The sequence below is a fragment of the Neofelis nebulosa genome, chromosome 8, assembly GCF_028018385.1.
Source record: "Neofelis nebulosa isolate mNeoNeb1 chromosome 8, mNeoNeb1.pri, whole genome shotgun sequence".
Taxonomy (NCBI): Eukaryota; Metazoa; Chordata; class Mammalia; order Carnivora; family Felidae; genus Neofelis; species Neofelis nebulosa.
In genome coordinates, this window is record NC_080789.1 from 104237048 (window position 1) to 104252189 (window position 15142).

The 15142-nt window shown below is 47.7% G+C and overlaps 1 protein-coding gene across 13 annotated transcripts in view; it reads left to right on the forward strand.

The window, feature by feature from the left end:
- Positions 1-15142, forward strand: part of CRACR2A (calcium release activated channel regulator 2A) — a 138731-nt gene that overhangs the window by 67472 nt on the left and 56117 nt on the right. For all 13 annotated transcript variants that reach the window (XR_009265956.1, XM_058743993.1, XM_058743992.1 and 10 more), the window contains one exon: positions 3682-3828. Coding sequence is in view for 12 of the 13 variants with exons in the window: in XM_058743993.1 (XP_058599976.1) it covers positions 3682-3828 (147 nt within the window). In the remaining variant the exon portion in view is untranslated. The remainder of the gene's footprint in view (positions 1-3681; positions 3829-15142) is intronic.

Here is a 15142-nt window from a genome sequence, read left to right on the forward strand (position 1 = left end):
GTTCCGTACCGCCTGCCCTTGGCAGACCCCTGTCTGTGCGCCATGGACCAGGGGCTCTGTGTCTGCTTTTTGACACTGTCTCATGGGAAACACTCCTAGGCCCCTCTTCTCCCACTCTCCTCACTTCTACCCTACATCGTCAGCATGGTCCTTGGTTCCATGAGGAGTGTTGTGCAGCACGGGGCGTGCCGGGCCTGGAGGGTTTCTCAGTGTGTTTTGCTGAGGCTTCCGGTCACCACCAGCCTGCCAGTATTTCCACCTCCCCCAAAGCCAGCCCTGGGTCTCAAGGGCTGCAGGGCATCGCAGCCAGCCCCACGGTGCTGTGCTCCTGCCAAAGGTACCTTACGTGCAAGCATTTGCACACTGTATCCCTGAGCCGAACCTAACCATCAGGAAACTGAGGCAGGAAGTGAACCCATTTGTACCAGCCCACTACTTGGATAATCAATAGCTCGGCTGAAAATTTCAGATGGCTGGAACTTCAAATAAAACATAATCCCCCATTTTCCCCCCAAAATTTATCTAAGCTCTGACATTTAAAATGAAATGCAGTGGGCCCGCCTGGGTAGCTCAGTTGGTTGGGCGGCCAACTTCAGCTCAGGTCATGATCTCATGAGCCCCATGTCGGGCTCTGTGCTGCCAGCTCAGAGCCTGGAGCCTGCTTCAGATTTTGTCTCCCTCTCTCTCTGCCCCTCCCCTGCTCATGCTCTGTCTCAAATAAATAAACTTAAAAAAAAATAAAATGAAATGAGATAAAAATAGGATAAAATAATTAAAATAAAATAAAATAAAATAAAATAAAATAAAATAAAATAAAATAAAATGTGATGTAGCTGGTGGAAACCAGTGGTCTGAAAAACATGGAATAACCTTCTTCTCCCTTTTCCCATTGCATTTTGCCTTTCCGTTTCTGGGTCCCCTCGGTCCTGGGTTGGCTATGTGTTCCAGGAGTAAAAATGGCCTAATGATTGGAGCTGATGTGTCCCAGGCTTAGGAGGAGAAGGAACTGGGATTGAGAATGATAAAGAGGAAGCAGGAAAGGAGGGGTCTGCACACAACACACAGGCCAGAAAAAAGATCTGCAGCTCTGTGGAATTTTGAGCAAATGATTTGATAGACTGTGTCAGAGTTGAGAAAGGCTGGCAAAAGCCTAGGAGGGATCCTGGTGAGAGGCTTGGTGGGGGGGCGGGGGGAAGCATGTTTGACCCCAGCAGCAGGGGCAGCATCAGGGGCAGATCTTCTGGGCGTGGGCTGGGGCACGTGGGTGTGCAGGTGGGTGGGAAGTGCATGAGACAGAGACCAGACTCAGATCCTCTAGGGGTAAGAGGCACAGTGACCACTGCCAGTGACCCTGTGAAGCCTCTTCTTGGCGCGGGGGGGAGGGTGATGTGGGTGAGCCGAGGCACTGTCATGAAAGAGAGGCACCTCTCCATCCACCCATTCCTTCTGGGGAAGCCCCCTTCCTGGCCAGGCTCTCAAACCAGTCTACCCAATGTTACCCCGAGGGCTCGTGTCAGAGGCCAATGCAGAACTGAGCCAGCATGAGGCATCCTGGGAAGGCTCAAGGGAGGGTTTCCACAGTGGTCGCAGAAATTAATATGTAGTAGACGGTGGCCAGCACCTTCCATCCCTGTGGAAGCTAAACAAAAGGCAGAAGTCTCATGTTGCCACATGAGGGGGGTGTCAAGACCACGGGGCCCCAGATGAGGAAACAGAGGAGGCTGTGAAGACTTCAGAGGTCTTCCAAGATTTCACGCTCCAGAATAGCTTGTGTGTTGTTCTGGAAGCAGGCAGATGGGTCAGCTGACCTCCCAGGGTCTCTTCTAGCCCTGCACCCCTAGCCCCTTCCACCAGGAGCAGAAGCAGTAGGCTGGACGTCTGGACTCCCAGCTTTTCACAGTTGTCCAGTTGGCTGAGTGATTTGGCAGTTTAAGGGCCTTGGCTTATTTTTCATCAAGAATTGACAGATTGGGGCGCCTGGGTGGCGCAGTCGGTTAAGCGTCCGACTTCAGCCAGGTCACGATCTCGCGGTCCGTGAGTTCGAGCCCCGCGTCAGGCTCTGGGCTGACGGCTGGGAGCCTGGAGCCTGTTTCCGACTCTGTGTCTCCCTCTCTCTCTCTGCCCCTCCCCCGTTCATGCTCTGTCTCTCTCTGTACCAAAAATAAATAAAAAACGTTGAAAAAAAAATTTAAAAAAAAAAAAAAAAAAAAAAAAAAAAAAAAGAATTGACAGATTTGTCCCTTCTCCAGAAATCTGGAAGGGAGTGATGTGGCCATGAGTAAGTGGTTCAAAGAGCTTTGGAAGAGGGTCGTGTGGGTCTGCAAATCTTACTGGAGGCTCTAGCCGATTGGCTGTCCCATATCTGTGCCCCAGGCACATGGCTAACATGCACTGTCAAATGTCACTTGTTTTTTAAACATTAAAAAAATTTAATGTTTATTTATTTTTGAGAGAGAGAGTGTGAACAGGGGAGGGGCAGAGAGAGAGGGAGACAGAATCCATAGCCGGCTCCAGGCTCTAAGCTGTCAGCACAGAGCCTGACGCGGAGCTTGAACCCATGAGCCACGAGATCATGACCTGAGCCAAAGTCAGATTCTTCACTAACTGAGCCACCCAGGCACCCTTCAAATGTCACTTCTCAGGCAAGCTTCTCAAATATAGCACTTGTTACACAAGAACAAAGGATCTTATTCTTTATCCTGAGGGTTCCTGGTTGTAGCTCCCCTCAGATCATGGTGGTTTTAGAATTTCATGGGTTACAGGTCGGACCGCTGTTCTGGCTCAGTTTGATGGTCGGCTGTTTCTCCAGAGAGGGTGAGCATGGTCCGCAGGGTGCGCCACTGCCTCCGTCCTCCCGTCACTGATCAGTGTGGCCCTGTGAGTCTCTCCTGCTCTCCAGTGCACACCTGCCCTGTGTGCCTCTTAGCCAGGGGCAGTGGGGGTGGCAGTGGCTCTGGACATGTCACTCTGTGTCTTTGTGTCTCTGCCTGCCTGCGTCCCTGCCAACTTTCTACTTGTCTTGCCCTGTGTGCACACACATCCTGCAGATTTGCACCTTCCCTTCCTTTCTCCTGTCACTCATTCCTGGTGCCACCAGGCCCCAGTGGGGTGCTGCATGTTCTCCTCCATTCCCCGCAGTGACAATTGCTTTCTGCCATCCATCAGATGGCATGTCTTTACCTCTCAGCTGTGAGGACCGTCCTTCCTGGGGCGACAGGCTCTCTCCTTTAGCTCCATGGCGTTTGTCCTCACATGCACCAGGCTCCTGTCCTCTCTCCTCTTCCTGACATTCTGAGATGCTCCCAGCACGTGGCCTTGCACAGTCAGCACCACCAGCCCCTGGGGAAAACCAGAGCGTGGAAGCAGTGGAGGGTGCGGTTAAGGAGGCGAGGACAGAAGCCAGACAGCCCGAGTTTGACTCTTGACCCTGTCATTCATCAGCTGAGTGATCTGAGACAGATCACCTCACCCTCTTCCGGGGGTAGTAGAGCACCAGCCTGGTAGGTTACTGTGAGGGTCAAATAGGTCGATGTACATAGAGTACCTAGCATACAGGAGGCACTCAATACATGCTAGCCACTCCTGTCATGATCATGACAACAGTGTTCTGGCTGTCACTTTCACATCTGGGAAGCTCAGTGTTTGCATGCTCTGACATCAGTGTCCCCCTTTCTGTCGCAGTGAAAGTGATATCAAGCAAGTCTGGCTGCAGCTGAAGAAGGACGAGCCTCACTTACTGTCCAATTTCGAGGACTTCCTGACCAGGACCTTCTCTCAGCTCCAGGAAGCTCATGAAGAGAAGAATGAACTGGAGTGCGCCCTGAAAAAGTGAGTACCCAGCCTCAGCCATTCTCTGTTCCTATGTGTGGCAAACAGAAGCAGAAGGTGCGCTTTCTCATATTCCGTGAAGCCTCCTTTTTTTTTTTTTTTTAAATTTTTTTTTTTTAATGTTTATTTATTTTTGAGACAGAGAGAGACAGAGCATGAACGGGGGAGGGTCAGAGAGAGGGAGACACAGAATCGGAAACAGGCTCCAGGCTCCGAGCTGTCAGCACAGAGCCCGACGCGGGGCTCGAACTCACGGACCGCGAGATCATGACCTGAGCCGAAGTCGGCCGCCCAACCGACTGAGCCACCCAGGCGCCCCATTCCGTGAAGCCTCCTTGTCACTGTCTGCCAGAGTGGGACCCAGGCCCTATGGTAGCCGTGATATATAGATACTGTCAAGCCCTTGCGCACTTTTATCAGGCCCTCAACATATGCTAGGCACTATTTTAAATATGCACACCACCTCATTTGGACCATTCACTGTATTTTTTTCAAGTGCATTTATTTATTTTGAGAGAGAGAGAGCATAAGTGACTGGGGGAGGGGTGGAGACTGAGAGAGCAGGGGAGGGGCAGAGAGAGAGGGAGAGAGAGAATTCTAAGCAGGCTCCTCGCTGTCAGCACAGAGCCCCACGCAGGGCTCGATCCCACAAACTGTGACATCATGGCCTGAGCCGAAATCAAGAGTCAGATGCTTAACTGACTGAGCCACCCAGGAGTCCCCTGGACTATTTTCACTGTTACTCACACTTTATAGATATGGAAATCGAGGTACTGAAAGGTGAATGACAGGCCCCAGGACATACAGCTTGTAAGTGGCAGGGCCAGCATTCAGGGTGAGATAGCCTGGCCCCTGAGACTGCACAGGGAGGGTTCCACAGCCTGGCTCTCCCCCCCCCCCGCCCCCCCAGCTCTAGACCTGCCCTTGGTCCCACTGAGTACCATCCTGACCACTGTCGGGAGCATCACACCCTCACATCTCTCCTGCCATCTCCTGGCCACCAGGGCCTCTGCAGTAACTACTGGTTTCTAGTGCTCCCCCTTTGCTTGGAGAAAGCATCCCAGCATGAACCTGAAGCCAACCTGAGTCAGCCTTGTGCCACAGCCGTGGGGCCACATAAATGCTCGTCCACCTGTGAGAATGGTGTGCCATTGGGGTACCACGCTTGTCCCTACTCATCAAGTGTACGTTACAGCAGTGAGCTCACATTTTGTGAAGCCTGGTGTAACCAAGAATGGTTCCTAACCCTGAAGATGTGGCCAAAGTACCGGGCTGGGTTTGGGCAGCACTGAAGTGGTCCTCCGGGTGACTGCACATGCTCTTGTCCCTGCCCAGAAATCGCTCCTATGGCATGAGCAGCCTCAACAGTCCTAATGCAGACCACAGGCCCCTCCTTGCGAAGCTCCTGGTGCCCAGCACCACGCCCTGGGGGCGGGGCTTCAGAGTCTCTACTGACATGGCCTTGGGGAAAGCACGCAAGCCCCTGATTTAGAAAGAGACCACCACATGTCTGTGTCTTACTGTGTAGATCAGTTGTCCACACATTGCCCTGAACTCCTTTGCATCTTGTGTCACCCCCAGATCAACTCTAAAAATTACTTGTTGGGGTCCAACGGGTATACACAGGTCTGGAAAAAAGGACCTTTAAGAGCCTGAGTTATGAAAAAATTGTGGCCAAGTAATACCGGGGAAAGCACAGTTTGGCTGGAGGAGTGTTATGAATATTCTGGGCAGAGGCCCCAAGGCTCAGAGAAAAGAAGGGTTGAAAGTATACTTCCATATAGTTTTTAGCTGATTAAGCTGTGACTCAAGCAGATCTGAGTTTGCATCTTGGCTTTGCTCCTTAATAGCTGTGTGACTCAGGCTAAGTTACTTAACTTCTCTGAGTCTCAGCTTCCTTATGTGTAAGATAGGGATGATAATAAAATACTGGCACATAATAAGTATTCAAAGGATGTTAAAATAATAATACTTATCATTTTAAATAAGTATGTTTGTCAGTATTAGAGGATTTGCCTGGTTAAAGTGAAGAGTTTGAGCCTGGATATGACCAGTGGTGAGGTTTAAAGATCCCTTTACCCTTCCAGACAACATGGTATACAGCCAGTAGCATTGGCATCACCTAGAACTTTCTTTGGGATGCAGAACCTCAGGTCTCACCCCAACCCTACTGATTCTGCATTGTAACAAGATACCCAGATGCTTTGTGTGTGGATCTGAGAAGTGGGGAGCTGGGAATCAGGAGCTCTGGATTGAAGTCACGTGTGGCTCTCCAACCAGCTAGCTCTGTGACCTTGCTCAAATCTTTTGGTCTCTCTGAACTATGGTTTTCTCACCAGTAAAATAAGGGGCTGTTTTAGTTTCTGACTCTCCCTGCAACCCCACTTTCCTCTGACCCCAGTGTTGCTCACCCTGAGGAGCCACAGAAAAAGTCAGGTGGTACCTCCCAGAGAAGAGGGTGCTCTTTTCTCTAAGGAAGGTGAGAGGAGTCACAGCCTGAATGGGCAGGCAGTGACCCAGCTCATGGCCTGGAATCTTCACTGTAGGATGCTTCTCTGCTGGCCTGCACTCCCACAGGGAGAGGCCAGCGCTCTTGACTTGTTTCAGAGCTGGTTAGCCCTCACATTCATCTTAAAGTGACCTCATTTAGTGCTTTTGCCCTCATTTAATGACTATTAAAGAGTTCTTGAGATGAAAGCCAAGGTCACTCTTGGCTGCATGTGCAAAACTAGCTCAGCCAAAGGTTCCAGTGGATTATCCCTGCCAGGTGCATCTGCCCTGGGTCAGCCGATGGAAGCCCCCTCCTGGCTGGAGAGCTGTGGTAGGATTAGGGGTCCCTGGAGCTCCCTAGCCCACCTCAGGGGTGTTCTCTGGGTGCAGAACCAGAGACCGCAGGCTGTAGTGAGCAGAGCACTAAAATCTCTCAGGAGAAACCCAAGCTCTTGCCCAGGCACTGCCACTGACCAGCCGTGTGACCTTGGGCAGCTTGCTTTATCTCTCTGTGTGTCGGTGTCCTCCCTGGTGACATGAGAAAATAGGTGTGGTGTTTTTCACACTTTTTGTGATTGTGAGTCACCAGAAGAAATGCATTTGACTTTGCAACTCACATACACTTCTGTGTGTGGGTAACTGAACATTTCCTGAAATGGAGCTCATGCTTCCTGCATGTGATGTACTCTGATATTCTCTATTAGAGCCTCTTTTATTCTCTTGTCTTCTGTTAAAGAAACCAGAAAGGTTGATCACATCAGGGCTTCTGGGTTGTGACTGAAGCAGCTGATCTACAGGGGCTCTTGCAGCTCAGCTGTCAAACAAGTAAACAGGAAATCCCGATAACGTATAGACTATTTCAATGGGAGGCTTGACGAATAGCCCAGGGTGAGGTTAAGTGATTCTGAGACATCATTGAGGAGATGAATTTGGAGGTTTGGGGATGTGTGCGGGAGGGGCATGTCTCGGCATCAGTGAGGGGGGAGAATAGAAGCTCTCGGAATGGCCTGATTCAGGCTGGAGTTGGGGGGATCCTGAGGACGGTCTGAACCCCTCCCGGTCTCCTCCGCAGCTGGTTTTTCAGTGTGGGGTATAACATATTGACTCCACAAGGCCAATGAACGCCTGTCCCAGACATGGCTCAAGTCATTGCCACTGTGTGTCCCTTCCCCCCCCACCAGGCTAGGCACCCAGGACACAGGGTGTCCTCGTAGCTCGCCTTAACAAGCACTTACTCTGTGCCAGGCTCTGAGTTAGGCAAATAGAACACAGAGTCCTCATCTTGAGGAGTTTGTGATCGCACTGATAAGGTCGAGCTCATGCTCATAAAAATTCCTCAACAAAGCCAACCAGAGAATTCGTACCGTTGAAACCCTAGATAGCGCTGACATAGGCAGCAGAGGCTTTTGCTTCCTCCTCCTTTTCCAAACCACACACCTTGTTTATCCCTCCTGTGGAGCCCAGAGAACATGGGACTGACTGGTGGAGGCGGGGGGAGGGTCCTGTCCCAGCTCCCCAGGCTGAGTCATGTCCCTCAGGGATTCAGTTCTGCTGTAGTGAGTGAACCAGGTCTGCTCTGGCTTCTGGGAGGGAGGGCTGTGCAGCTGGCCTGAGCGCCTAGGGAAAGCTCCTGAGAGCTGGTGTCAGGACACCAGGGGCCCTCCTTACCTCACTGCCCTGGATTGTTTTTACAATCTGTATATTGGGAATAGGGGAAAAAGGCAAGTCTGGGAGCACTCAGTCTCTCACCCCTTGTCCCTTGGAGTGGAGCTTGAGTCAGATCTTTGATACAATGTTCGACTCTCTTGCGTGTTCACTGGGAAGAAGCCACCGCCCATGGGGCAAGGTGGGGACATGGTCAAATGCACAAACCTGGGGCCAAAGCCCAGTTCTCCTGTTGAACTTCAGAACCTACAGGAGCCTCCACATCTCTCTTAGGAAGTGGAGGCCAGACGAATGGAGCCACGCTCCTTGGTCCACTGCGCACAAGTTCAGAGAACTTCACATTTAGCGTGATTAATATGGCTTAGGCTTCGGAAGAACTTCTGACTATCAGAATTATGAAGTGCTTTGCCATGGAAAGCATCTTCCCAATCACCTTTTTTTTTGTGGGGCGGGGGGAAGCTTCAGCTTTCCAGGGGATGAAGAGCGATACTGTCTAGAGGCAGCAATAGATTCAGACCTTTTGCCAGAATCACTAGTGGAAGTTAAGGCCCCACCCCAGGAAAGTCTGATTTATTTGGGCTGGGTTGGGGGCTCGAAGTCTGCATTTAAAAAGTATCCTTAGGAATTCTGACTTTTGACCAGGGTTGGAATCTGCTGGATGCATGGACTTGATTGGCCCCTTACCAGGATCTAATCCTGAGGCTGAGGGTAAGGATGAATTAGGTGGTGTCTGGAGAGTGCTTTGAACTCTTGGAAGAAAAGTGCTTTCTAGATCAAAGGCAGGTCGTGGCTGTGCTCTGCTTACTCAGTCGTTTGCAGCTCAGTAGCCTGGAAGGCCACCCAGGCTGCCTATTTCACATCACTGGTGGACCACACTTGGCTTTGACAAACTTATCAGCACCCGCCAGGGCCACATTGGAATCAGTTCCTCATCTGTACAGTCTTTCTCATCCAACTGAGTCAGGCCTCATGCAGTTTCTTGAGGGCATGGGGGCCCTTAAGTTGCATCCCCTGCCCAGCCATTCTCTAAGCACTTTCTGTCCAGAGTGATTGCCCTGGGCTCTGGGACAGTGTTCAGACCAGGAGGGAATGTGTCTCATAGCCTGACAGTCTCAGCTATGATACCTGCTGCTCTGACATAAGCCTGAGAACTGGGAATCTATGATATGAAGCTTCAGGGACATGAGAGTCTCTGGGGGAAGAGGGGGTCATTGTTTCCTTGGCCTTGCCTCCAGATATGGCAGCAAATACTGCAGCATATATATGGTGAGTGGCCCTTGCATTCCATCTGTGAAGGACTTTATCTGCATGGTTCTCCAATGTTAGCTTGCTTCGGAATTACAAGAGGATCTTGGTTAAAGGTAGATTCTTAGGTCTCTCCCCCAGAGAGTTTAGATCAGTATGTCTTGGGGAGGGAGCCCAAGAATGTTCATCTTAGCATACATCCCAGTGGTTCTGATGCACGCAGGCTACACACCACACTTTGAATTTTTTTTTTTTTAGTGTTTATTTTATTTTTGAGAGAGAGAGAGAGCACGTGTGCAAGCAAGGGAGGGACAGAGAGAGAGGGAGACATAGAATCTGAAACAGGCTTCAGGCTCTGAGCTGTCAGCACAGAGCCCGACATGGGGCTTGAACCCACGAACCGTGAGATCATGACCTGAGCCGGAGTCAGACACTTAACCAACTGAGCCACTCAGGTGCCCCAGCACTTTGAAAAAATGCTGCTCTAGTCTCTACATTTTTCCAAAATGTATCAGTCTGCAAAAAGCACGATCCAGGGTGCCCTTCCAGTCTGGGATTTTAGTCTCTTTCTTAAGGTGAAGATAAGTTTTTGGTGAGGGCTCTAGGTAATGATGCTATGGCTTCGTCAGGCACATGTTTTTTATTGGTATATTATTATCTGAGGCAGAAGCACATTTTTATCTGAGAGCAGATTGAAAGGTGAGGACTGTTTGTGCTCTGTGTACACCCTGGGCATGATTTGTAAACCTGACTAATCAAGAATGGGTTGCTTTATAGGATGGGATAAAGCAGCAAAGTTGGTTTATACAAGGCAGGAGAATCTAATTAGGGAGAAACCATCCATCTTGAAAATCCAATTGGCGATTATAGAGCCTGTAGAATTTTGTACAAATTCTGATGTTTTCCTCTCATTCAGCTCCACTCCAGTCGTGTGTGTGTGTGTGTGCGCGCGCGCGTGTGCGTGACAGAGACAGACAGACACAGAGACAGACACAGAGACAGAGAGAGGGAGGCAGTTAGAGAGACTGAGAGAGACTCTAAAGATTTTTCTGGTAAGAATTCTCTTTGCTGTCTGGAGACTGCAGCTGCCTGAAGCAGGTGGCAGGGGGCAGCGGTGAGCCTGAATCCCTCATGTACCTTTCTCATCCCAGCCACTAAGTAGGCTTGAGCCTGAACGTGCTTCCATTTTCTTCTCTGGCAAATAGCAGACTCCTTGAGAATTTTCCGGCCCAGGATCTTCACTCTGTGCTCAGTACACATGGGGGAGATGGGTGGGAGACATGGGAAAAAGGGTCAGGCCCTTCTGGTGATCTTGGCCTTCTCCAGCCCTGATGGGGCACCTACTCTGGTTCACACTCACTCTACAATCGAAAGACTCCAGATGGGATTTGGATTGTTGATGATCCTGAGCACAAATGTATGGAGTTACCAGTGTAGACACTCAGGATGCTTGGGAAGACACTGTGGTGTCATGGATGGAACAGGAGACTGGGACTCAAGGCCTGGCTTCTCCCCTGTACTCAGACCTGGACTATCCAGATGCCCACAGACAGGTTACTTCCTTGCTTTGACCCTCATTTTCTTCATGTTAAGCTCAGTCTATGATGGGGAGGGGGATTCTTCCTCTCTTCACGTCTGCCTTTCACCAGATTGTGCAAACTAAGAGACATACTGATCAGACCACTGCCCGCCCACATGGAGACACGTGAAATCAGAATGGTTAATCTCCAAGGCCAGAGGCATTTCTAAGTTCTGCCTTGAGTTCAAGATTCTGAAATTTATTGAAAGTGTAGAAAAATGCCATTTGTCCAAGGTCAAGGCTACACCATTTAGGGAAAGAAGAAGCTACCTTTTTCCTGAAATGATTTCAGCACCTCCTGCCTAGAATCTAGAAGGTTAACCAGATGACTTTCTGAGACCCTCTGAAATCTGAAGGGATTCTGTTCCTAAGTGCAGGCAAAAAGGAACAAGGGAACGGGAAAGAGATATTTTGACCAGCAGTATTCTATAGTAGGAAGGCCTTGGCCTGTGTGTCATTAGCTGGAACCCCAGTGGTACTGAGTATTAATGCTTTCCTCCAGTGTGGTACCTTAACTCTCAGTGTGCAAATCACTTTGTGAAGGTTAATTAATTTTCACAGTCCCTGTGGGAACCTGGCAGGGTAAGTTAATTGCTAACTACATCTCACCTTCCAATTCCCTGCAAATAATCCGTAAAGGTCTCTCTGAACCTAAGCCTTGTACTTACATGAGAATTACTATAATCCCCACCCCTACTTCCTTCCCCCACATCCCACCTTAAATCTTCAATATCACGCACATGTGTATATGCACACACACGCTTAAGGGCCTCCTTTAGACAAGGGGCATCTTCTACAGTTAGACACCCTGGGTGGCATTCTGCCCACTATGCTGGACCTGGGCTTTTCATCCTGGCTTTCACTAGGACTCATTCTTTCATATCCATCATGCCCTATGGTATCCTCAGTATATAATTGTTGCTTCTTCCCTTCACAGTTGAAAATCTCCCTTTTCTGGACTCAGCCCCTCTTAACTTGTTCCCAGAGAACTCTGTCATCCTCCATACTACTAGAGTAAGGGACTTTGTCCACTTCCTTCCAGGAAGGGCTCTCTGGTCACAGAGTTATTATCAGCCAGAGCCCAGGAAGGCATAGCAGGGTGGGGTCTACTCCACAGTATGTGGCTTCTTCTTCCGTTCCTTTCCTCTATGCCACGTTAGCGTCGAACTTGGTGTTCTTAGATGCTAAAGTCCTGGTGTACAGAGCCCATTCCATAAGTCTAAATTATTTTACCTAGAGTGTTACTTTACAAAGGGCTTAACGAGTACTTAATGTTGATGTCTCCCTCCTTCCATGCTTTGTCTTCTCTCCTGAGCCACCTCAGGTCTTGTCCTTCCCCAAGTCTTCTGTTCCCCGATGTTGCCCTATTCTCTCACACCCTTGTTGCTGCATCATTCCCCTTCAGTCTCTACTTGCCCCTTGGCTGAAATTTGAAGGAATTAGAAAGCAGCAGCTCTCAAAAGGGTGTCAAAAACCCCTGGAGAATCAGAGACCTCATTTACTTAGAATGTATTAAATGCATACTATCTGCTCCCTATTGTGCTAAATAATTCCACATGCATTATCTTATTTAAACCTCACAACTTCTCTATAAAGTAGGTATTAACCATCTGATTTTCCAGATACAGAAAACCTCAGGCCCACTGAGGATATGTGACTTATCCAAGGCCAGGAAGCTTGTAGATATCAAAATCAGGATTTGAACCACAGCCTTTTTACTCTGGGTCTAATGAATTCTGAGACAACCATAGCTGTCAGCAGGGGGATTATAACCTAGACTACACTGGAATATGCTAGAGGCACTATCCAGCCATTATACAGAAAGAGCAAGAAAGCAAGAATAAATATTGGTGCTCATGACTCCTTTGCTGCCTTCTTCCTACATTTATTTCTCTGTCTCACTGAGACTTCATGTCTCTTTCTCTTCCTTTCCTTTCATCTCCCTATTCTCTGTCCTTCCTCCCCCTGTAGCTCAAAATGACTAGGCACAGATAGCAGACAGGGGATAATTAAATAAACACTGGGTTGTTGGGGAGTGTTTTAAGGATGACTAATAGAAGATAAACTGGATATTTATGCCCACAAGTTATTAATAGCTCAGAGAGCTCTATTCCAGATTGCTGCCCTTGTCTCTTTCAATATTTTTACCAATGGCAAAAACAAAGGGAGATAAGGAAGAATATTTTGTAGTAATAAAAAAAGTTCCATCCACAAAGAAGATACAACAGATATAAACTTTTATGCATCAAACAACATAGCAGCAAAATAGATAAGGCAAAAACTTTTAGAAAAACAGAAAATTTGATAAAAACAGACTTTAGAGGACTTTAACAAACTTATCTAGGATTTGATACATTAGGCAAAAAGTACAATATGTATGTAAAATATTTAAAACTGTCAACCAGCAAGCTTAATTTAAGAGATAAATGTAGAGCTGTGCACCTCACAGTAGAATACACATTCTCCTCATGGAAGTTATGCAAACATTGATCATGTTTTTGGCTACAAAGCAAAGGTTAATAGGTTCCAAAAAGTAGATACCTTACTAGTATATTATTTTTACTATAATACAATTATTTTACTATAATACTATAATATAAAAACAGCAGTTTTTATATTAGAAACACTCTTCTGAATAACTCTCAGATGAATTAAATTGTCAAAACCAACATATTATTTAGCTTACATTATGACTGAAATTTTTAAATATCAACAAAGCTTGGAAGGTCATTGAGTACACTAGATGACCAGTTGGGATCTATTAAGATAATGTCAGCCTGGAAAGATGGACTGAATCTAACAGAATTACATCCGAGCTCTTGTTCTGGTGTCCAAAAAGCCAGTGACAGAAACACAAGGTGGAAGAGATATGATTCAGTAGCACCATCTTTAAAAGAAAAACAATCACACAGACTTAAGATTTAGAGGTTTTAGTTGACAAATGGGTTCAGCATTCATCAACTGTGATGTGGCTGCCAAGAAAAGTTAATGTGATCTCAGGCTGCATGAATAGATATGCAGTGTCGAGAACAAGAGAGGTATAGTCCAGCTCTAAACTCTGCTAATCAGACTTGATACACTGGGCATTCAGTCTGGGGCTCCATGGCTTGAGGAAGCTAAATCAGGGCACATTCAGAGAAAAGTAAAGAGAAAGGTGAAGGGACTTACAAAAAAGAAAAAGAAAGTCCATGTGAGATGTGGTTGGAGAAAGTGGAGAGGCATGGCATGAACCCAAGCAACCCCTTGAAGTCTTAATGCTGTTTTCAAATATATAAAGGGTTTTTATGCAGAGGAGAGATAAGGTCATAGAAAGATATATTTCTGTGAGTCAGAATATTCCAAAGATGAAAGAGCTGTTTAGAGATCCAGCCAAGTTCCCTATTGCTGGAGGTGTTTTAACCTACTTTGGGTAAATACATGGCAGGGACATTGTGGCAAGGATTTTAGCACTGGGAAAATAGGTGATTGGATCAGATGAAACTTTCAATTCTGAAATTCTTCAGTTCTTCTGGAATCTGGTATTCCTCCAGTATGGTCCTTCCATGGGCTACTGAGTTAGGTATCCCAAGTCTTAAATTGATTTTATACACATTTTCAGCATTCACATTTTGAGCACAGACCCTGTGGGTGACAAAAATGTCTGAGTGTTCCTAACCTAGTTGAGACAGCATAAACCCAGGTGAAACAGTTTTTAAGGATTTTATTTTTTTTTAATGTTTATTTATTTTGAGAGAGAGAGAGCATGCATGAGCAGGGGAGGGGCAGAGAGAGAGGAAGAGAGAGAATCCCAAGCAGGTTCCACACTGTCAGCACAGAGCCTGATGTGGAGCTTCATCCCACGAACCGTGAGATCATGACCTGAGCTGAAGTCAAATGCTTAACCAACTGAGCCACGCAGGTGCCCCAGTTTTTCAGGATTTTAAAAGTAAATGTTCATTGAAAGACATTTGATATTCTACGAGTTCAGAGAAGAGACAGTGAGGATTAGAATAGGTGAGGAAATCCTCATAGAGAAGACTAAAAAGTGTAGGTGTGCATCAGGCAATATGAGTAGTTTTAGAAATTGTGGCAATATAGATGTATATAATAAGCAGACGTAATTGGTTGCCTCTTTCCTTTGGTGGAGGAATATGGTGTGCCCGCTGGAACAGCACATGCCACATGTGCAGACCTTTTTAGAGTGTCTCTCCCTGTTACTGTTCTCACGGCCACTGCAGAGCTCTCCGCAGACACAGGCTTCAGGCTCAGTGGCTCCTGCTCACACACAGCCTGCGTCTCTAATGGATTGATCTGACAGGCGCTTTTATGGACGAAGCTTTCCGCTCTTCATCTTCC